Source organism: Triturus cristatus, chromosome 6, assembly GCF_964204655.1.
Source record: "Triturus cristatus chromosome 6, aTriCri1.1, whole genome shotgun sequence".
Classification (NCBI taxonomy): Eukaryota; Metazoa; Chordata; class Amphibia; order Caudata; family Salamandridae; genus Triturus; species Triturus cristatus.
Window position 1 is genome coordinate 1,248,929,738 of NC_140589.1, and position 23,659 is coordinate 1,248,953,396.

Sequence of the window (23,659 nt, forward strand, 5' to 3'; positions counted from 1 at the left end):
GTCAAGAGTTCCTTTCGTGGAAAGTAGTTCAAGATTCAGAATTATCCCATTTGAGAAGGGGACTCGCTCCTACCTTTATTCTAAGAAAAGGGGCTGGCCCGTGACCAGGTCCTACCTATGGGTGGAGCCAGGAGGGGGGTGGTGACACCCCTATCCTTTGTCCGGCTTCGCCCCAGCTCAGGGGCTGGTGTGCCCCCGAAACTGGTTTGAGCCGGGCTATGCACAGTGAGCACCGGGGTGCCACTTGCAATCACCTTCCTTTCAGCCCTGCCTACCTGGGATACACAACCCTGTCTGGGATGGTGCTAACACCGCCCTCGACAGGAAACCCTTTGTCCAAGCTCCCCTCGCTGGAAGGTCTCCCAGCAGCAGGAGGTCAGACTTTTGTCTGGTGGCAGCATCCATTTTGTGATGCTGAGGCTTGAGTCAACTTTAACCGGGGTTCAAGGTTACTTCCATGTCGTGCCCCTCTAAAAGGGGGGAATGCTAACCCCGTCGCCGGGACTGGCAAGGGGTTCGTATTCCAGTTTGTATGACACCTTACTCGACATGTGTAGGTGATGCGATGCCAAAGTTAGCAAATAACCGCAAGGATTATAATGCGTTTTAAAGTAGTTGGCCCGCGTCACCATGGAACGGCTATTAGGACTTGGTTCCGCAAGCCGTCGACGGGCTCAGCTCGCGCCAGAGCACCGTCCCACATGATTCCCTGCACTCTGCCTTCAGGATTGATAAGGCCTGCCATAGGAGTGACTGATAGGAATCCATGTGTTCATTTTAGGGTTAGGTGCAGGAATACTACACCTATAGCAACGGGTGATTACACCACTTTGCCCCAGCTGTCGTGCAGCCAGTTGTGTCAGATTTGGGCGGCCATCCAGGGGTGGCATAACACATGCTGCAGCCCCTGGTAGGCCCTGGGTACACCGATGCCCTGGATACCTGTGGTATGCTGAGACAGGGACTGACAAGGCGGCCCAGTTCCAATTAGTGGATGCACCTAATGTACATGTGTGTTAATTTCGAGAGAGAACAGCTAGGCTGTGGGTCTGATTGGCAGGCCCACAGCCAGGGAAAGTCGTAAACCAATGAAGCAAAAGCAAAAAATCTGGGTGATCATAGGATTGCAGACCCTACTCTCCTACATGACCCCCCCCAAACTTTGGGACAATAAGCTAACCTTGACCAGGTGAGTCTTCTTGCTCTAAGTGGAAATACCTAGAGAGCCCATCTGCATTGCCATGATCAGTGCCAGGTCTATGCTCCACTGTGAAGTCCATCCCCTGTAGGGAAATGGACCACCTAAGTAGTTTGGGGTTTTCACCCTTCATTTGATTTAGCCACAAGAGGGGCTTATGGTCGGTCTGAATCTTGAAGTGAGTGCCAAACAAGTATGGCCTCAACTTCTTCAGGGCCCAAACCACAGCAAAGGCCTCCCTCTCAATAGCTGACCAATTCTTCTCTCTGGGGGTCAGCCTCCTGCTAATAAAAGCTATGGGCTGGTCATGACCATCAAAATTCAGTTGAGATAGAACAGCTCCCACACCCAGCTCCGAAGCGTCTGTTTGGACAATGAATGGTTTGGAGTAGTCTGGACTCTTTAGGATAGGTGCTGTGCACATGGCCTGCTTTAGGTCATCGAATGCCTTCTGACAGCTTGCTGTCCACTGAACTTTTTTTGGCATCTTCTTACTTGTCAGGTCGTTTAGCGGGGTCACAATGGATCCATAATTTCTGACAAATTTCCGGTAATAACCAGTCAGGCCCAAGAAAGCTCGAACCTGAGTCTGGGTGGTTGGAGGAGCCCAGTCCTGGATGGCCTGTATTTTGCTCTCCAATGGCTGAACCTGGCCTCCACCTACAAGGTGGCCCAGGTATACAAACTGTGTCTGCCCTATCTGGCACTTAGTGGCCTTGATAGTGAGGCCTGCCTTTTGCAGGGCCTCTAACACTTTCCTCAGGTGGACCAGGTGATCCTCCCAGGTGGAGCTAAAGACAGCGATATCGTCCAGATACGCCGCACAGAAGTCGTCCAACCCAGTGAGAACTCGATTCACCAGCCTTTGGAAGGTGGCAGGTGCATTTTTCAAACCAAAGGGCATTACCACGAACTGATAATGCCCACCCGGGGTAGAAAATGCTGTTTTGGGCTTGGCCTCCTCAGCTAACCTGATTTGCCAATACCCAGCTGTCAGGTCAAACGTACTTAAGTAGCTGGCCGAAGCCAACCGGTCGATAAGTTCGTCTGCTCTTGGTATCGGGTGGGCGTCAGTCTTAGTGACTGCATTGAGACCTCTGTAGTCCACGCAAAACCTCATCTCTTTCTTACCGCCCTGGGTGTGAGGTTTCGGCACGAGAACTACGGGACTAGCCCAGGGGCTGTCCGAGGGTTCAATGACTCCCAGCTCCAACATTTTCTGCACCTCCGTCTTGATGCAGTCTCTGACATGATCAGGTTGCCGATAGATTTGACTCTTTACGGGCAGACTGTCCCCAGTGTCGACCTCATGGGTACACCAATTGGTCTGACTGGGCGTCAGAGAGAACATATGTCGAAAGGATTGAAGAACCTGTTTACAATCCTTTTGTTGATGTCCAGAGAGGCTGCCACAAAAGACAACACCATCTACTGACCCATCGTAAGGGTTCTGAGAGAGCAGGTCCGGGAGAGGGTCACTCTCCTCCTCCTGTCCCTCATCTGTGGCCATGAGCAAGCCCATGCCCTCCCTGTCGACATATGCCTTGAGCCTGTTTACATGGAGCACCCTGTGGGGGCTCCGGGGAGTTCCCAGGTCTACCAGGTAGGTGACCTCTCCCTTTTGCTCAATGATCGTGTGGGGCCCAGACCATTTGTCTTTGAGTGCTGCTGGGGCCACTGGCTCCAGCACCCACACCTTCTGTCCAGGCTGGTACACAGTCAGGACAGCCTTTTGGTCGTGCCAAGCTTTTTGTAGTTCTTGGCTCGCCTCAAGGTTTTTGGATGCCTTTTCCATGTACTCAGCCATCCGCGAGCGGAGGCCGAGCACATAGTCCACAATGTTTGATGCCGGCTTTCTGAGAGGTCTCTCCCATCCTTCCTTTACCAAACAAAGGAGTCCCCTTACAGGATGTCCGAACAGAAGCTCAAAAGGGCTGTAGCCAACCCCCTTCTGCGGGACCTCTCTGTAGGCGAACAAGAGGCAGGGTATCAGGACATCCCATCTCCGCCGAAGCTTTTCAGGTAGTCCGTGAATCATCCCTTTTAAGGTCCTGTTGAATCTTTCAACAAGCCCATTGCATTGTGGGTGATAGGGTGTGGTGAACTTGTAGTTGACACCACACTCCTTCCACATAGCAGTCAGATATCCCGACATGAAGTTTGCACCTCTGTCTGAGACCACCTCCTTAGGGAAGCCCACTCTGGAGAACACTCCAAGTAGGGCCCGTGCCACCACAGGTGCTGTAGTGGTCCTAAGTGGAATAGCTTCAGGATACCTAGTGGCGTGGTCCACCACCACCAGTATAAACTTGTGCCCTGATGCTGTCTGGGGTTCCATTGGTCCGACAATGTCGATCCCCACTCGTTCAAAGGGTACCCCCACCACCGGTAGTGGTATGAGGGGGGCCTTTGTCGTGCCACCTGACTTACCACTGGCTTGGCAAGTGACACAGGAGCGGCAAAACTCCTTCGTATCTTCGGACATGTGGGGCCAGTGAAAGTGTGAAACAATTCTGTCCCAAGTCTTATTCTGGCCTAAGTGACCTGCAAGGGGAATCTCGTGGGCCAAGGTCAGAAGGAAACCTCTCAGAGACAAGGGGATGACCAGCCTCCTGGTCGCACCAGGTTTGGGGTCTCTTGCCTCGGAGTACAGGAGTCCATCGTCCCAGTACACTTTGTGGGTACCTGTGGCGTTCCCTGCAGCCTCAGCAGCAGCCTGCTGTCTGAGGGGTTCAAGTGAGGGGCAGTCTAACTGTGCCTTCCCCAGGTCTTCCCTGGAGGGTCCCCCTGAGCCCAGAAACTCAACCTGACCAGGTTCAAGCTCTTTCGGCTCAGTTTCCCTCAGTTCTTTAAGGTCAGCCTCCTCCGAGACCTGATCCACGACCTGGGGCAAGGGGGAAGGCGAAGCCTTACCCTTACTGCTCCTCTTCTTGGAAGGTGTCTGGTCCGTTCTTCCAGGATCCGGCACCTGTTCAGTGGGGCATCTCTTGGCCTGTGACCTGGTCACAGCAAGGACATGTGCTGGCAAGCCTAACATTTCCATGTGAGTCCTCTGCTCCACTTCTGACCATTGTGACGTTTCCAAATCATTGCCCAACAGACATTCTACGGGGAGGTCTGAACTAACCACAACCTTTTTCGGGCCACTTACCCCTCCCCAGGAGAAATCAACAACTGCCATACTGTGATTGGTAGTGACGTTGCTGGCATTGGTCACTAGGTAATTGGTACCTAGCATGATCTGTCCAGGGTCCACAAAGTTAGGCGTCACCATGGTGACACTGGCACAAGTGTCCCTGTAGGCCTGAGCCACTTTTCCATTGATCAAAGGTGTCTGTCTGTATTTGCCCAAAGTATGGGGACTGGCATCAGGGGATATATCCATATCCCCTGTACAGACAAGGACGGCCTGAGTGAGCGTGCTGACTAAGTCGTCACTCCCCTCGGTTCCCAAGGTTAACCCAACTAATGCCTTGGGAGGCTCACTACCACTGCTGACTGTACTAGGGGGTGCAGGTGCCTTAGGGGCTGCAGTGGCAGGAGTTTGCCCTCCTTTCTTGGTGCACTCACTAAACCAGTGAGTCTTACTTTTACAGTATTGGCACCACCTTTTTGACTGGCCTTCTTGAGTCTTCTTCTTCTGTGAAGCCTGACCCCCACCCTCTTTGGTTTGTTGGGGACCTGTCGAAGACTTCTGGTCATTTTGTTTGTTCTTGTTACTACCCTTTTGGTCTGCTTTCTTCTGACCACCCTGGTTCTGGTTCTGGTTCTGCTTGACCCTTGTTCTGACCCATCTGTCTGCCTTCTTTCCCAATTCTTGGGGAGAGGTCAGATCCGAGTCGACAAGGTGCTGATGCAACAATTGGTTCTGACAGTTGTTTAAAATCTGTTCTCGCATGATAAGATTGTACAATCCTGTGTAATCAGTAACCTTGCTACCCAGCAACCAGCCTTCCAAAGCCTTAGTGGCACAATCGACAAAGTCAGTCCAATCCTGAGACTGAATTTTCTGGGTGTCCCGGAACAGCACCCGGTACTGCTCCGTGGTTAAGCCGAACCCATCAATCAGTGTGTTCTTCAGGACTTGGTAGTTGTTAGCATCCTCAGCTCTCGTAGTGAGGAGCTTGTCCCTTCCTTTACCTTCAAAGGAAAGCCACAGTATAGCTGCCCACTGACTTGGGGGGACGCACTGGACAGTGCAGGCCCTCTCCAAAGCAGTTATCCACTTGTGGATGTCGTCCCCTTGTTTAAAGGGGGGCACTATTTTACTCAGGTGTCTAGTGTCTATACCCCTGTCTTTCTCTCTATTGAGAATGCTGCCAGCAGTGGGATCTAACCCACTTAACTTCTGCTCTCGGGCCAGGGCAAGTCTTTCTTTGGCGAGGGCAAGTTCTTCCCGCTCGATCCTCAGATTGACTTCCCTCATCTTCGCTTCATGCTCCCTTCTCTGAGGGGACGTCATTCCTCTCTGAGAAGATGCCTGAGAGACATGTGTATGAACCGATCTGCCAGAGCCTCTGGAGAGAGACCTAGCTCGTCCGTTCTCCAGGTTAGGCCTGCTTGAGCGTGGGCCCGGGGCTCCCCCAGTTCCATTCTCATGCCTGCTTAAGTTGGTCCTTGTAAGCCTGTTGACTACCACTGGACCTTTGTCTGCCTCGTCTTCTGATAACTCCTCCTCGTCCTCCTCCTCTGTGTGGAGGTCGAGGTCTGGGTCACCGAGGGTTCCCTCTAAGGGAGGCATGTTCCCATCAGCACTGGGGGGACCTGTGTTAGAGGACCTCCTAGCATCGTACGCCTCTAAGAGACCTATCAGAATTGCGATGGTAGGGTTAGAACCCTGGTTTAGCTTCCTGGAGGCACACAGTTGTCTCATCTCCTTGAAGCTAAGAGCTGCATATCGTGACACGACCTGTGGAGGGTCACTGACCACTAAGGGAGTCTCCGCAGACTCTCCGTGGACCGACATGCTTTTCTAGTGAGGTGTAAGTGATGCACCTACCTACACTATGTGTTTACCTACTGATCCCTTGCTAAGAGTTGTAGTCAGCGTGTGCTAAGCCCTGTTACACTACAACAGCCGGTTCAGTAGAACTCGGAGTATTCTAAGTTAAGTTATATGTACCTGGGTACTTATGTGATCTTTCACTTCGATATTCTTAGGATACGTGTGTGGTAAAACAACAGCAAGCTCAAATCCCAACCGCTGCTCACCAATGTGAGAAGTTGGCCTGATATGTAGTGCTCACTATTCTAGTGATCACTGTGTATCATTCCAAACGACCCTTATTGATGATTGGTTGTAGGTCAACCTTATAGACCAGCTATCCTAGTAGCGTGGATACGAGCAGTCTTAGGCTAAACTCTAGAGGGCGTGTTAAGCCAGCTGTTTACCATCACATATACCCCTTGAACACCGAGTGAAAGGACACCACACAAGTTGTTATGAAAATAAAGGATATTTATTTATAACAGGACTACCCTGGCTCTTTATGAGTCAGGGAGCTAAGCACAATACAAAACTCTTAGGAAAATACTTCTGGTTGCACAATTTACACAAATGCCCGAGGGCACGAAACCATTACACTGCCAGTGGAAGGGGAGAGGTTAGAAAGTATGAAGTTACTGATTCCGGAGTGACCCGATCAGTGGGACTAAACGAAAAAGGAACTGGACACTTGTAAAGCGAACCTGCGGTGGAGCACCGAAATGCTCGAGTTACCTAGCCCAGAGGCTGCGGCTGCGGGAGGTTCGGCAAGATGTCGGAAGTCCTCGTTGTAGTCTCAGGAGCCTGAAAGAAGAGTTGCTGGCAGGCGACCAGTGACGATGTTCAGCGAGATCCAAGCCTGGATCGGGGATGAAGGAAACCTGAAAGCAGAGGGGACTCAGTTCTCAACCGCTAGCCAGCGATCGTGTGGGCACCAGGAGGGTACCGGCTGAAGTCACCTCGACCAGGTGAGTGGATGACGTCGGACTCGGCTGTTCCTCGGACCAGGAGGCGCGGCGGCGACCAGGATGGAGGGCGAGCTGTCCCACGAAGGTGTCTGCTGTCGATGATGCTGGGCCCAGGAATGGGGCAGCGGATCTTGGCAGTGGCAAGCCCACGCGGTGGAGTCAAGATGGCGTCTGGAGTGGACCAGGAGGGTCCGTGGTACTCCTCTGTTGAAGGGGAGCAAGAGCCAGTCTGGAGCAACCAGACTAGTGATGAAACAATCGTGGTGCGTCGTGAAGAGGGCCACAAGCCGGTCGGCAAGTGGTCGGACAACGCGGTGAACAGCAAGGAGCGGATGGGCCCCCACGCAGATCTCGTGGATGCTGGGGAGGCAGACTTCGGTGCTGGAGCTGCTCAGGGTTAGGGCTTCTCAAACCCTAGGTGCACTCACTCGAGGGTCCCTCGGTGGGCGTGCTAGATAAGCGTCGTGCAGGTTCTGAAGATGGCCGGTCCCGCAGGTCTCGTCACACCTACGACTCTCAGCTGGGCTGATGATGTAGGTAAAAGGTCAGAGATGGCAGGGAACTCGGGTCTCGTCGAGCTGGGCAGTCTTGATCCGTAGGAGAGACTTACAGCAAACCGCAAGCGCTTAGGTGGTGCCTGCTGGTGCAGGGTGGCTACTCCTTAGCCACAAGGGAGAGTCTTCAGAAATAGTCAAGAGTTCCTTTCGTGGAAAGTAGTTCAAGATTCAGAATTATCCCATTTGAGAAGGGGACTCGCTCCTACCTTTATTCTAAGAAAAGGGGCTGGCCCGTGACCAGGTCCTACCTATGGGTGGAGCCAGGAGGGGGGTGGTGACACCCCTATCCTTTGTCCGGCTTCGCCCCAGCTCAGGGGCTGGTGTGCCCCCGAAACTGGTTTGAGCCGGGCTATGCACAGTGAGCACCGGGGTGCCACTTGCAATCACCTTCCTTTCAGCCCTGCCTACCTGGGATACACAACCCTGTCTGGGATGGTGCTAACACCGCCATCGACAGGAAACCCTTTGTCCAAGCTCCCCTCGCTGGAAGGTCTCCCAGCAGCAGGAGGTCAGACTTGTGTCTGGTGGCAGCATCCATTTTGTGATGCTGAGGCTTGAGTCAACTTTAACCGGGGTTCAAGGTTACTTCCATGTCGTGCCCCTCTAAAAGGGGGGAATGCTAACCCCGTCGCCGGGACTGGCGAGGGGTTCGTATTCCAGTTTGTATGACACCTTACTCGACATGTGTAGGTGATGCGATGCCAAAGTTAGCAAATAACCGCAAGGATTATAATGCGTTTTAAAGTAGTTGGCCCGCGTCACCATGGAACGGCTATTAGGACTTGGTTCCGCAAGCCGTCGACGGGCTCAGCTCGCGCCAGAGCACCGTCCCACATGATTCCCTGCACTCTGCCTTCAGGATTGATAAGGCCTGCCATAGGAGTGACTGATAGGAATCCATGTGTCCATTTTAGGGTTAGGTGCAGGAATACTACACCTACAGCAACGGGTGATTACACCACTTTGCCCCAGCTGTCGTGCAGCCAGTTGTGTCAGATTTGGGCGGCCATCCAGGGGTGGCATAATACATGCTGCAGCCCCTGGTAGGCCCTGGGTACACCGATGCCCTGGATACCTGTGGTATGCTGAGACAGGGACTGACAAGGCGGCCCAGTTCCAATTAGTGGATGCACCTAATGTACATGTGTGTTAATTTCGAGAGAGAACAGCTAGGCTGTGGGTCTGATTGGCAGGCCCACAGCCAGGGAAAGTTGTAAACCAATGAAGCAAAAGCAAAAAATCTGGGTGATCATAGGATTGCAGACCCTACTCTCCTACAACTTGCATAAGGTAAAGGATTTTGGGCAGCAATGTAATTTTGACCGCAGCTATGCGGCCCACCCAGGAAATTGAACCCCCATGCCAAGATTGGATAAGTGACTGCACCGACTTGAGGATTTCTGAGTAATTGTGGGTCACTGTATCCTCTATGGTTGGGAAAATCTGAATACTCAGATAAGGGATTCCTTGCTGTGCCAAATGAAAAGGGAACTCAGATATCAAGCATTGTTGCTCTTCCTGTGGGATAAAGATGTTAAGCGCCTGGTCTTAGAGGTGTTCATCTTGAAGCCCGAGACCTCCTTGAATGGCGCAAGTTCTTCCAGGAGAGGGAGCAGTGAGTGGTGTGGGTTTGTAACGGTCAGCAGCACGTCGTCGACATTTAAGGCTATTTTGTGTGATTGGCCTCCCAATTATCTCCCTCTATCTGTGGGTGGTAACAGATGTGTTCCGCCAGAGGCTCCATATAGAGCGCAAACAGCAGCGTTGACAAGGGGCATCCCTGATAAGTCCCCCTGGAGATAGCAAAGGTCAGGGACTGTGTGTTGTTCACCCTGACTTGTGCGGTAGGTCCTGCATATCCCACCCAGATCCATCGCTGGAATCGAAGTACGATACCCACTGCCTCCAGTACCGCTCTCAGGAATGGCCAATGAATGCAGTCAAAGGCCTTCTCTGCGTGTATTGTGAGAAATAGGGTTGGTTTTTGAGAGCGCCGCGTCTTGTTAAGAAGATGGAAAAGCCTTTTGGAGTTGTCCCCACAGGTGCGACTTGGTATGAAGCCAAACTGGTCTGGCTCAATCAGCCCCGGCATGTATCCAGCCTAACTGCCAGTATCCCTGTGAAAATCTTCGCATGCACATTAAGTAAGGAAATAGGACGGTATGAGGCGCAGCGCCGGGGATCTTTACCTGGTTTGGGCAGCACCGTTATCGTCGCCATGTGCATGGTTTCGGGTAGTTCCCCAGTCTCACTGAAAGAGTTATATAATCGGGTTAGTATTGGGGACAATAAGGAGGCAAATTGTTTGTAAAAGGCTGGTGTGAACCCGTCCTGTCCTGGCGCCTTATCAGGTTGGAGTCTTCCGATCGCCTCCCGCATCTCCCGCTCCGATATGTCCTTCTCCAGAAGGGGGGCACTAACGGTCAGCAACCTTGTTATTGGGGCCTGCGTGACATAGGGGGTGCAGTCCTTTAATGATTTCTCCTCAGCCCTATACAGGTCTGCATAAAGCACCCAAACTCCACCGCTATGTCCTCGTCCCCTGTGACGTGCTCATCGTTGCCTTCTTTGAGGCTTTGCACGTGCCTGGTGTTTACCAGGGTGCGCAATCTGTGTGCCAGTAGATTCCCTGCCTTGTTGCCCCCTGCGTAGTACTTCTGTTGTGTTCTCAATAATGCATATTCTGCAGCACCCATGTCCAACGCCTTAAGGTGTTTGCGCACTATGGTCATTTGTCGCCGTGCTTTGTGGGAGCCTGTACACCGATGGGCGTCTTTTAGCTCTTTAACCATGCCTTCTAATTGGGTACGCGCGCGTTCCTTTTTAAGTCGAGAGGCGATGGCTACATACTTGCCCCTAATGATGACCTTTAGGGCCTCCCAGTGTTGCAATTGATGTATGTGGCTTATCGTTAATATTGAGATAATTCCCAATGGCTTCCCCCACTTCTTTATTTGTGGCGTCATAGGATAGCATTTTGGGGTTTAGGCGCCATGACTCACCGTTCCGACGTGAAGTCAATAGGCGCAAGTCTATCTGGATGGGAGCCTGGTCTGACAAGGATGCCATATCAATGGTGGCCTGAGGTACTCTAGGGGCCAGTGAAGCTGAGATGAGGAAAAGTCAAGCCTGGCATAAGATTGGCGTGCTGCGGAGAAGAAGGAGTAGGAGTGTGATGTCGGGTGCAGTTTCCGCCAAATGTCGATCAAGCCAGCCTCCGATAACCATTGTGTTCCCTGCGGAGTAAACATTCCTGTGTTCCCCGGACTTGGGTGGTGTCTATCTTACACAGCATCCATTACTAAATTAAAGTCGTCCCCAATTACTAGATGCTTGTCTGGATAGGCTAGCACTTTACCCAGCGCCTGAAGTTTGAATGGCTCTTGTTGATCATTGGGTGCATATGTGGAAGCTATCGTAAATGACTGCTGGGCGTAGGAGACTCTTAAGGACAGTAGACGTCCGGGGATGTCAGATTTTCCCTTGAAAGTGTGTGGCTACCAGGATTGCTACACCCGCCTTCTTCCCTGGACCGGAGGACCAGTACTGCCGGTCAAACCATTGAGAGCGCATTCTAGGCCAGTCCTTTTTCAGGAGATGGGTCTCCTATTACAGACATGTCACACGCCTTCAAATGACGTAGTAGTGCTATTCTCTTAGACGGTGAGTTGAACCTCTAACGTTAAGGCTAACTATGCATATCATGTCTGTGTGAATGTGGTACCGCTGATTGATCCCGCCCACCCGCAGTACACCCGCAACTGCCCGCCTATACCCAAACATGAAGAGTGACATTTCGATAGTAAGCTGTGCATAGGAACATGTATAAAACATATCAACTTTAACAAATAAGAAAACAACTGCACCAACGGGTGCATGACTTGCAGTTCTGTATGGAGGGTCCATGTCCGTCGCCATCTGCAGCAGCATTCTCAGAGTAGTGAGGGAGTCAACTGCTCCCGCCGCTACTGGTAGCCATGATAGAAATCTGTGTGAGGTTCGTGGGGAGGAACTAGCCCCTTGCTGGCAGTTTCGAAGACAGGTCAGAGTGCGGTCAATCAGTTTCTCTGTCTGGGGATCGCTGCCGCTTGTCTATTTGCTGCAGTAGGGCTGAGCATTCCTTGATGCTCTTGGTTTTTGTTGGCCTGCTTGGTTGTTGTTGTGTGCGTTTTTTTATACGTCGTCCCTGCTTCGGAGTTTGGAGGGGCACCTGTGCCATGGAAGGAGAGGACGAGGCCTCCCTGTCGATCTCCATATTCAGAATGTCCGCCGCTTCCATGGGTGTGCGCACTGCTCTCGTCTCGCCTTGCCACGCAGAAATTAGGCGAATGGATGGCCCCACTTATATCGCACTCCTTTTTCCCTCAGGAATTCAGTCACTGGCTTCACTTCTCGTCGTCTTTGAAGTGTGATATCCGATAAATCTTGATAAAGTCTGACTTTATTGCCTTCAAAGAGGATGTGGGACTGATCCTGCACCGCTGCCATAATCATCTCCTTATGTTTGTAGTTGTGAAGGCACGTTAAAATATCCTGGGGGGTTCCTGGAGTCGTTGAGGGACGTCCTGCCCAGCGAGTATGATCCAGTAAAAGTTCCTTCCCTTCCAGATCCGGCACTATCTGGCGAAAGAAACGCAACATGAAGTCCTCCAGGTGCCCCGCATCTGCCTGTAATGGCTCTCCCTTAATGCGAATATTTGATCTGCGGGATAATTTTTTCTAGGTCTTCGAGATGGAAGTTGAGATCTGCCTTGTGATCCCGGAGTTCCAGGAGCTCACGGCGGTGTGCTTCCAGTTCCTCTTTACTGGCATCCTCAGCTTGTTCCACAGTGTCCACTCTCTGCTCCAGTACCCCCATATTGTGGCATAGTTCCTTGACCTCCACAGTGACCTCCGTGCAGAGGGCCATAATATTGTCTCTCAGAGTGCCAAAGAGAGCCTCCATGAAGCCGCGTGTAATGGGGGCTTCCTCACCCACGTCGAGTGCGGCTGGGTTGCCTGTTACCGCCGTGCTGGGGGAGATTGGGGTCGCTCTTGTTTTCTTGGACGAGCCCCTGGCTAGAAGATCCTTGATGGTGGTTGTTTCCTTTTTGGACCTGGCGCTGGTCACTGTTGTGTCCTGTCAGTTCCCGACCAGGCTTCATGCTCCCCAGGTTTATCACTGAAAGCAGAGCCTTACACGCCGAACGTGGTGAGCCCGAGGTCTTTTATGACTGAATAGTGGGGGCCCCTTCTGCCTGCAGTAAAACAGAATCATGGCCTATTGTGGGCCTTGCACGCCTAGCGGCCCTCCAGCCCAATACCATGTTGCTAGGCTCCTGCCAACACAATGGCTTCTGCGCCATGGGCCAGCAATCTCTGCAGTGAACCAGACTCCGCCGAGGTGTCTTCTGGAAGGTGTCACCACTTTGGATGTGCAGCCCGAGTTGTGGCTGCGGCTTGACATTGTCCTGTGGCTGCTGGAGGCCTCCCTAATCGCGCCCCATCCCCAGCCGCTGGCCCATGTTTGAGGCGCCAGGGGTGGAAGACAGTGCACAGTCTCGGATCTCCCGCAAAACACAGGTCAGTTTGTTTGGGAGGAGGAGGCACTGCTCAATGAGAGAGGGGGACGCCACACTATCACCTCGCAGGCACTGTCCAATCCTCCCCTCGCTGCTGCACAGAGTCACTGCTCCAGCTTTGTCATTTTTCCGTCGTGCTGTAAGCCCATCTCACCTCTTCAACAGCTACTGGGTGCCGTATGCTCAGCTCAATAGACGGCCCGCGTGGTCGCTGTTTCCTTTCTCCTGCCAGACAGGGGGTGGGGGGGCTCCGGGACCGCTTTGCGTCCTTAATTTCCTCGGGATCCGGCGGGCTTGGCCCGGCCTCCGTGGGCACAACCAGCCCCCCAATGAGCCTCCCGTGGAACAGCATTCATCCTGCACTCCCTCTGAGCGGCTGACCTGGTGCGGTGTCCCCCAGTGGTGTGCGGCTCAGCTGCACTCACCGTGACGCCATTTTGTGGAACTGCCGACTTCACGTCCTCTGGTTCTAGGTGCCCGAATCCGCCACTGTGGACACTGCAATCAATTTCAGGCACCACCAGCGGGGTCAGCAAATCTTCCCCTACCAGTGCGTGAGTTTGGGTCGCCAACCCCATGGGAACCGCTGTTTTAAAAATCCAGCGCAGCGGAGCTCCGCAGTGGATTTACTGCTCGGTGCGATCTTGAACACGCCCTAAACCCAATTTTTTAAGATTCGGGTTAATAAATAACCTTCTAAGAACAGCATAAAAAGTACAACACATTAAAAAGTGCATCATGTCCTGAGAAGACTCACCGTCACAGCCACAGGACACGAGGCACTGACCTCTGTGAGAGCCGTGGGGGTCTGCCAATAAGTAGTGAAAGAGGTTGAGCCGGAACCTCATCAATAAAAAAACTTCAACACTTCAATTAAGGCACACAGCACATAGAGGCGGCGAACACCCATTACACCGATGAGAGAACATCGCGCATGCTCTTAAATCGCGGGTTTCCACATCGCGGGGATTTTACATTGCGCATGGTGTTACATTGCGGTTTGTTGATGGGTAGTGTTATTGTGATGCGCATTTATTTTATTAATGGATACAACAGTGTTATTGTGATACGCATTAATTTTATTAACGGATATACGCACAACACTGAACAGCACTTTTTGAGGAAGCACACAACGTCTTCCTAATCAAAACAATACCATGTGGGCGAAGCCAAAGCCCTTCTGTAGTAATGCACACATAATTGTCTTGGGACAGTTGCTCTGTGGAGACAGACCATAAAAAGACTGTGCCAATTCTCCGGTGCTGTGCAAGGAATGTGGACTGGCAGTCACTAGGTCTCAGACCAACCACCTTCTACGTTTACTGCCTGCAAGAGACGCAAAATGGAATTCCGACACAGCAGTCCAGTCTAAGGGACAACCAACTCCCAATAAACAGATGGTTCAAAAAAAATTGTGGGATGCAAAGGCACAGTCTTTGACAGTCTTTGACGGGTATCACCACACCGTGGGGTAGCTTGGTTGGCAAAGAGAACTGTATTTGTCGCAATCCTTTGTTGGGCGTGTTTCGGTGTTGTGTGTAAGTGATGCGAGGGAAGGATGCTTTTATGTTGTCTTGGGGTCTCTGCCTAGAAGTGGGACGGTGGAGGACGCGTTGTATATAAAAGCACAAGCTACAACTGTAATTAGCTGCTGGTTCTAATCTCCTTTGCAGCTCCTGTGCTATGTTTCATGGTTTTTATTTTGCTAGAAGCAGAAGGAAGAGGCCAGTATCAACCGTGGTGGTGTGCTATAGGTGGCCCTGTTGGGGTCGGGGGCTGCTGGGCGGGCTAAATCATAAAGGCGGCTTCTCATCACCAACACAGAGGGGCAGCGCGGTGCGGAGCCGGCAGACACCTCAAAAACGTGGGGAATCGAGAAGGCTCAGCAATTCATATCAGAAGAACTTGCATAAGGCAGAGACGCTTCTGAATGCATAAAATGATGCCAAAGTGGGCGAGTGGAAGTTGGTGACGTGAACTGTAGCCATGAGCCTTTTTAAAGGCAACCAGGCCAAGCTCTGCATAAGCGCCAAGAGGACAAGAAACTGGTGAACACTGCACCAGAAATACCACATAACAATCAGTGCTCGATCCAGTCACCTAACAAAGATGAAAGGGTCAGCGAACCCCACCGCCTGGATTATCACGGATTATTCGTGGCAAATTCGATATTTGAACCAGTTGAAACCCTGTACAAGTAAACAAATGACGTAAGCAATTGCAGCACACTAGCAGACATCTGATTCAATAAACACGATAGCTTGGTAACTTGCTCAGAGAATACATAGGTCTACCCGCAGAATGATTTTGTTAAAAAAAGCATATGTTGTATTTCACGTTCGGTACTTGGTTTAAAGTGATGCACTTTATTCCAAGTTTAGCATCCCAACGTGCTGGTAATAAGCAACTGAGGTGAAGGGACAGTGGCGCTCCTGAATTTCATATTTGTGGGACATAAAAGAGGAAGCACAGTTATAATATAACACCGCACACATTGGTGTTATCACTCCCCAGCCTAATAAAACAAGCGCGCGCGTGCTCCAGTGCTAAACTGTCAGAGTGCTTCATTCGGACACCAACCCAGGAGGTCATTATTTGCTTTAAAGAAACAAGCATTTACAATGCAATGGTCTCGGCATTGGTAAAGTTAGAGCTATTGGCATTGCTCATAGCATTATTATTATTATTTTTTTAAACATTTAAAGAAACAGTATTGTTATTTACACTGTCAATAGCTTAATCACTCTCAAATACATAGTTGAATCAGCAGACTGAAGTGGATGACCCTCCAATGCCCCCTTCTGCAAAACAGAACCAAAGAAGAAAGCAGCTAAAAGACAACACGGGCAGACGCAAAACTAACTTCCACAATAGTGCTGGCTGCACACCGCCACAGGTTTACGCACTGAGGGCAGGAGTGCTGGAATCCATGGAAAATCTCCAATGCAGAAGTCTGATGAAGCAATGGATGAGGGCGCACGACTTACTCCTCACTGGTTCTCTGATTTACTCTTTACATTCACCTACTGAAATCAGACAGGGAGGTTTGTTGCGCCGTTCGTTACAAGGAAGGCACATCTTAAATAGACACACCTTTAAAAACGAAACAAAAACTTGACAGCAATACTATTTTTGCCAGATCTGAGCAAGAGTCTTGAAAGCCAAGACTATTTTCAAGGGGCAGGCATGCTTTCGAGGACTTATGTCACATGTGCAAAGGCAAAAAATAAAGTGGTTTGGTAGCCTTAAGCAAGATGTAGGGGCAACAGTTCTAACACGCATCTAATTGCTCCTATTTTTAATGTTCACATAATTATATCATATTATAGAGGGCCCTGGCAGTAGAGGGCAGCAGATTGCAGAAGAACACCCAGGGACTAGAGTTTGAGAAATAACTCATCACTTGCATGGATGAGATCATCCGCTAATAAACTTCCTGTCTCAAAAGTGACCCATCCCCAAACATTTTTCTCAATAGCCACATTCAGGCGTCACCATTTTATAGAATCAGAGCGTTATGAGGACAGAGTCAAGGCTCCATGCACAGCATTCAGTTCCTGCAAGAACGTGTCTTTTTCACTGGTTAAATTGCAAATTTTGCAAACAGATGACCTGGAGTTGAATCCCAAATTCCCCACTTAACCAAGCTGTGCAGACTTGGACAAATCGCTCTATGCCTTGGTGCTTCGGTTTCCTTGTTTGCTCAATATGTCGGCACATGAAGCACTCGAGTTTGTGTCCACACAACATTACACAACTTAATGCAGCATAAGTCCATGCCATTTAAGGTGTCAACTTAATTCATAACGTTCTGCATATATAATGGACTATTTCAAACCATAGAGTGGCATCTTGGTATAGGAATAGCAGGGCGTTTTGGGATTTATGGCTGCCCAAATTCATTTAAATATTTTTTATCACGGTTCAGGTTGCACGGAAACCTCTGAAATGGATGCATCATTTACATCGACGCTGTTCCTGGCTTTTCACAAGCCATGCACGAAGGCATGTTTCCATTCAGTTTGTCGACACATGTTGAGCATGCTATTGGTGCAATGCTGCTTCGGCTATAAAAGGGGCGCTTAGAATACTTGTTTTCTAATTATTCGTTTTTAACAGTTACCAGAAAGCATCAGCACTATTCTTTCTGTGGCTGAAAAGAAAGATTTGCATTCCTAACTAGTAGTGCAACCAGTTGGCTTCAAGTCACGAAGGACGCTGTCCCGCAGATACTGGCTTTCTTTTAACAACCAAATGCATTCTGGGAGTTGCAGTCCTGGTCCTAATCCTGGTTACCACGAGTCGTTTCCATTGAACTACCACAGCTGAAAAGAATCATAATATAAGAAAAGAATAACCCGATAACCTTCCTCCCTGTCACACGAACAGAAAATCTGTCCTAACTTTCTGTACCGAGTTGCTGAGGAATCGTTGCAACTCACAAGTCACTGACCTGCAGCAAATTAACTGTCCGCTTCATTACCTTAACAAAGAGCAGCTCCATCTCCTGAGATATGAGGTCGTCAAATGCAACCTTTTCAGATGCAGCAGCCGAAAGGATAACCTATTCTAATAGTATAAGCAAACTCCCATTGAAGTGCATTTCAGTGTGTGAGGCAGCACGTACACTTTACACGCTTTCTTTCCTTCTGCGCAGCGCACGCTTTTCAGAGCCGACCTGTGTCGATATCACAACAAAGAACCAGCCAATCGCGCCACGCGCTAGATTCTGTCTATACGAGGTGTGACGTTTGGAGTGAGGGCGTGTTCCTGCACCCTGACGGTGAGTGAGGGCAAGAGTGGGTGACCCGTGGTGCAAAGGTAGCTCGGAGAAACAGCGCGTCATTTTCGGATTGGGGGGCGTGTTTTCCTTTTCTCTCCTCTTGCCATTGGCTGGAGGAGATAATTAGAAAAGTTGGAAAAAACACGCCCCCGAATCCGAAAAGGACGGGGCCTGTTCGGAGTGACGGACCTCTTCTCCAATGGCTGGCCAGCATTCAAGAGGCCAGCCAATGGAGAACAGGGGAGAAGAGGGGCGGGTCCAAGCCCCTCTTCTCCAAGTCATTAAATCTCGGACCGAGACTGCGCAAGCACAGCCTTCGAGCCGAGACCTAAAAAATGCTATAGTCCATACTGACATAATGCACTAAGCAACTACTGGTCTTCTCTACATCACTTGCATTGGAAGAATTAGCGTTGTGGGAAGTGGGGGGGGGCAGTGGGGGCCGGTGGTTAGAGGCAGTGGGGGCCGGTGGTTAGAGGCGGGATCACGCATTTGCCCAAAAAAAAAAAAGAAACAGAAACTGTGGTATTAGCACTGCGGTATTTTCACAACAGTGTGCTGCCTTCTGCTCTGCACATGTAAACAAAAGTATAAGGAAAATTCATGTACACCTTCACCGGTTTAAAATTTATGAATTCTTCTGGCATACAGATATTTACATTGCTAAACCTTGCCTGTAGGACCAGTTACGTAACGCATCTTTCTATGAGTTTATGCAAGACAATACGGTAGACTATGCGTTGTATTGACTTGCGATTCTCCAGTGTGCGATGTCATGTACTTGCCCATAGGAATCACTGTATCTGCGTTGCAACACCGTGCGTTGTGAACATTGCCAGTGTAACTGTGTTTGCGATGCATTGAACGCATGTTAAAAGCACGCGTTGCAATTTTGTGCGATGTAGGAACATACATCCATGGAGGCTAATTATGGATATCGTATGTCGTGTTCCAAGAGGGAGAATAGTTATTTTAAACAGAAAGTGGAAGATATATTATGGCATTGTGATGTATAAGTAACATACGTATTCAACATTCTGATTAACTGAATTTTTGTGTGTCGTGACATGAGAAAAGGAAGAAACTGGAGTTCACAACTTTTATTGTCTTTGACGCTCACATTCTAAAACACAATAGTCTCTCAAGATTTAACAACTTACTTTCTTCAGTTTTTGGAGAACTTCCTTATTTTCAACCACCGACATCTTTAACTGGACACATCTAAAAGTAAAACGGAATGCATATGAGATTAATTAATGGGGTTAAGGATGTTCACACAAACCCGTGCACTGTGACACACAAGCAACGAAACAAGAGACATCCATATAACTTAAATGAGCTACAAGAGAAAGAGGCGTGCCTAGGTTTATCCAGCTTCGGTACATGGCTAGTGGAGCTGCAAACATTCATGCAGGTGTCGATGGCAGTATGACAATAACAAGGAACGAATCACTTGTTTCGTAGCGAGTAAATGTCTTAAAATGTGTAGGATACAAACTAACGTGTAAAAAAGAGAGAACACAACTCGTGAGTGCTAAGTCAAAATGAGAAAAAAAGGGCTGCATGAAAAACAAGTATTTTCATACATTCACTACAGATGTATATGGTTCACACAAAACAGAACAATCGGAACTAAGCAGAGTGAAACAGTTGGAAGAAAACACATTGAGAAAATCTCTCATAATTGTACATCATGGAGCTTCTCGTGGACACTCCCATTTACCAGAACAAATATTGTTACATTATGTGTGATTCTGCTAAGACAGCTAGGTGGCATTGGCCATTTCCAATTTGCACCAGTAGTACAATACGTACAGTTTTTTTCTTCTAAACACAAAGGGGGCATGTATGGACAATGGAAAACAGAGGGTGGGGAATTCATCTCAAAACCAAGTCCAGAGATCAGATAAAGGATTTATATTCGGACAGAGAGTGGACAGTTCTCAGGAGAAAGGACAGAGAGGTCCTTGCTACGTTTATTACAAACCAGTTTTAGATGCTGGGTGGAAGGGAAGAGGCTGTAGTTGACTCTAGAGAGGAAACCATGGTAGAAACCCAGGAAAAGAGTGCTGTTGATTCAGGCACACGGATCCTTTTAGCACAGATATATTCCAAACACATGCCTTGTAATAATGCAAAATTTTATTTTTCTTGTGAGAGTCGTTGCCTTGCCTGTGAAAAATAGATTAAAGCATTATTCTACTGAGCCATGAAAATACAAGTTTTTCCACATGATAAAGGTTCCTTGGCAGTAAACTTCACATACAAGAAGTATGAGGCCTAACATTTCTATTTTAGCTAGAGTCTGCGTTTCATTAGTCAATGCATTACATTTCAGTAAAGAACTCCATCAACTGTAACCATTCGTTGACCTCCAGCTTATCAATCAATACTCAAAATCCCCAGGTTTAACATTCGTACCCATAGAAAAACAAGCATTTGCAATGCAATAGGTCTCGCATTTTCAAGAGTTAGAGCTATTGGCGTTGTAAATAACAAAGTGTTTTACCTATCCATAAAATGTCAGGTTTGGTTTTATTACGTGTTTTTAAAAATAACATGTGCAAACTTTAGCATTTTTTTGCGTAAAATAAAAAGTAAATACTAAACGTAGAAGGTGTCGAAAGGTATTTAACTATTAAGCAAATGTAAGATGAGGAAAACAGACCAAAGTGAATATATTATAATATGTTATCAGAGGATCCTGTGCCAATTACCTTGCCGCCATTGCCAACCGCTGTTCTTCCTGTAAGATAGCGTTTGTGACCGGGTGGTATGTGTGAAAAGTTGTTTGTGGTGAGCCACACAGAAGAAAACAAAAGCGTGGCTGCCATTTTAAATATGAAGCGCGGTGTGTAGAAAAGGAAGGTGTGACCGCTACTACGAAAGTGAAGGTGCGGCATGGCGCGCTGTTAAAAAGTAATAAATAAATGTTAGCAAAGTTGATTTTGGTGACCCGCGCATAAGAAAAGAAAAGTTTAGCCGGCATCTTACATATTAAGCACGCGGTGTGCAGAAAATGAAGGCCTAGGTGCTACTACAAAAGTGAAAGTGCAGCAGGGCACGCTTTCAAAAATCTAAATAAAAAATAGTGTTAGTAAATTTGATGTGGGCGAGCTGCGCATAAGCCAACAAAAGCACGGCCACCATGTTAAAGATGAAGCGCTGTGTGCAACACTTTTAAAAACAAAATGTAAAATGTTCCATTATTGGCACTGTTACTAAGCAGCGCACTAAGAGGGCAGGTTACCGAAGCAGGAGAGCATAGGTCATCAGACTACTTTGGAGGAAAAGTATGAAGGATAGACACCAATTCCCACTACAGTATGAGCAGATTTTTTTGGGGCATATTTATATAGCGCGAACTCGACCCGATGGTATTGGAGCGCTTTACATGAGCACCGGTTACGTTACACATTCAGGCACAGGGAGATTAAGTGATTTGCCCAGAATCACAGGATGTGGACCCGACCCCGAGGCTCGAACCCTGGGTTCCAGCACCAAAGTCGGCAGTCTAGCCGACAGACCCCATCCTCTCCCCAATAGATACCCACTCGATTTATCCTACGGCAAATAAACTGGGTTCTCGGGATACGGCCCTGCACCCATATTCAGAAACTTGAAAAACAGCTCACACATCCCTCTTTAAAAAGTAAAAGATATTTTACAGAGTCTAAATTATTAGACTCCAGTGGCCTTTCGGAAACAACGATGCTCAATTTGCCCACTACACACTTGCTCCATGCCGGCAGAAAAAGGATCGATATTGCTGCACTGCGACATACCTTTGCACAAGTGTATATTGTTCACATCAATGAAATTGTTAGTGAATGCACAACGAGAATACATCACTGAAGCCACGCCTGAAATTCACATTTCCAAAGCAAATGTAATAACATGTCAGAGCCTTCCCAATCTTACCGAAATATATTCACCAGGAAGACATAAGCACTGCATATGCTGTTTACGGTAAACAGGTATTACCTTCTGTTAGACCTGTCAGCCCTTTGGGTGGTCCCTCCTCATCATTATTTATTTTGTCCCACTTTTGCCTCAAACCCTGTTTGAATTTTTCCTTTTTGGGAACCACCAGACTTTTTAGTGTTGCTACAGATTCAGGGAGCCATTTTAGCTACCCCTGAAACTTCTGTCTGAGGGCCTGAAGCACAAAATGGTGGCCACCTGTGACATCACCAGCATCCACTGGAACCTACCAGCACCTTCCAGAACATTCCAGAACTCTGTGACAGTTGGAGGCGGTTTAGAATGTTGGGAGGTTAAGACAGAGTGTTGGCAGTTGGAGCTGGCAGTTGGCACCTGACTGGTGAAGAGAGAGCAGCACAACAGTGAGGAAGGAAGGAGTGAAGCAGCAGGGGTGGAAACTTGTGCCTGGAGTGGGGTCCATAAACCCACCCTTGATACTAGTCCCTACTGATGGATCCCAGCCTGTAGCCCTGTGTGGGAAGAAGCCAGAAAAACTCATCCTAAGGACCTGGACAGCAGGAACAGGCCTTAGAAACAGAAGATAGCAAGATCCTGACCTGGAAACTGGTTTCCCTGGAGTCCGGCGTCGAGTAGCCTGAGACCTGGAGCCCGAGGTGGAGAAGCGGCGCTGACTGAGGAAGCAGACGTCGTACCCGGAGCCGCCTGAGGTCGTGAGAGGGCGCCGACGGAGGTCGTGAGGAATACCAAAGGTCGAGGAGGAAGTGAACCGAGGTCGAGCGAGCGGCGTCATCGGAGGAGTGAAGTCCGCCCTCCGGAGTCGTCGGAGACCGAGGTGAAGTGTACCGGAGGTGGGGAGTGAGGATCGCACTCCGGAGTCGCCGGAACCTGAGGAGAGGAGCACCGGAGGTCGGGGGTGAGGATCGCACCCCGGAGTCGCCGGAAGTCGACATCGAGGCCAGGCCGGCTGACGTCATCGAAGCCGAGAGCGCCATCGGACCGGAGCCGCCCGAAGTCGACATCGAGTAGAGACTGCCCGACGCCGTCGAATCGGAGGTCGAGATCGAACCGAGGCCGCCGACATCGGACCGGAACCGCCTACCGGCGTCGTCAAAGAACTGACATTGTGCCGAGGCCGCCGAGACCGAACCGGAACCGCCTCACGGCATCGACACGACTCCAGCGGCGTCGGAACATCAGAAAAAGGGCAGTAAGTGGAGTAGAGGGCGCCTAAGGCCCTGTGGAGACCTGAGAGACTGCTCTAAGGGGCTAGGGAGGTGCTGAAACCAACCTGACTGTGCCTGGGGTGAACTGGGACTAACCTAGAGAGGTTGTGTGGAGAGAGAAAGCCAGGGCACTGGTATTCCCCCCTTGATCTACCTCAGTTTAGGCCTCAGCCTTGTCCCAGCCAGGGAGTAGCCCCCCTCAAGCCTTCCACAACCCTACAAGCTGTGCCTGGGCCAAATCAGCCCTTAGGAATTGAAAAGTCATCTGATTACATGAGTGTTGCTGTATACTTTTAATTATTTATTGGGGGCACTGTATTTAGTGAGTTTTACCTATTTATTGCTTCACTATATTTATTGGTCCACAGGACTTGCTGGTGTACAATATTTATTGGTACAGTATTTATTGCCTCAGAATATTTAATTGCCTGTATTACCTG

General features: G+C 49.5%; 1 protein-coding gene across 2 annotated transcripts in view; it reads right to left on the reverse strand.

The window, feature by feature from the left end:
- NPHP1 (nephrocystin 1) overlaps window positions 1-23,659 on the reverse strand; it is a 708,547-nt gene that overhangs the window by 620,923 nt on the left and 63,965 nt on the right. For both annotated transcript variants that reach the window (XM_085612188.1, XM_085612187.1), the window contains exon 3: window positions 19,212-19,272. In XM_085612188.1, coding sequence (XP_085468314.1) covers window positions 19,212-19,272 — 61 coding nt within the window. The remainder of the gene's footprint in view (window positions 1-19,211; window positions 19,273-23,659) is intronic.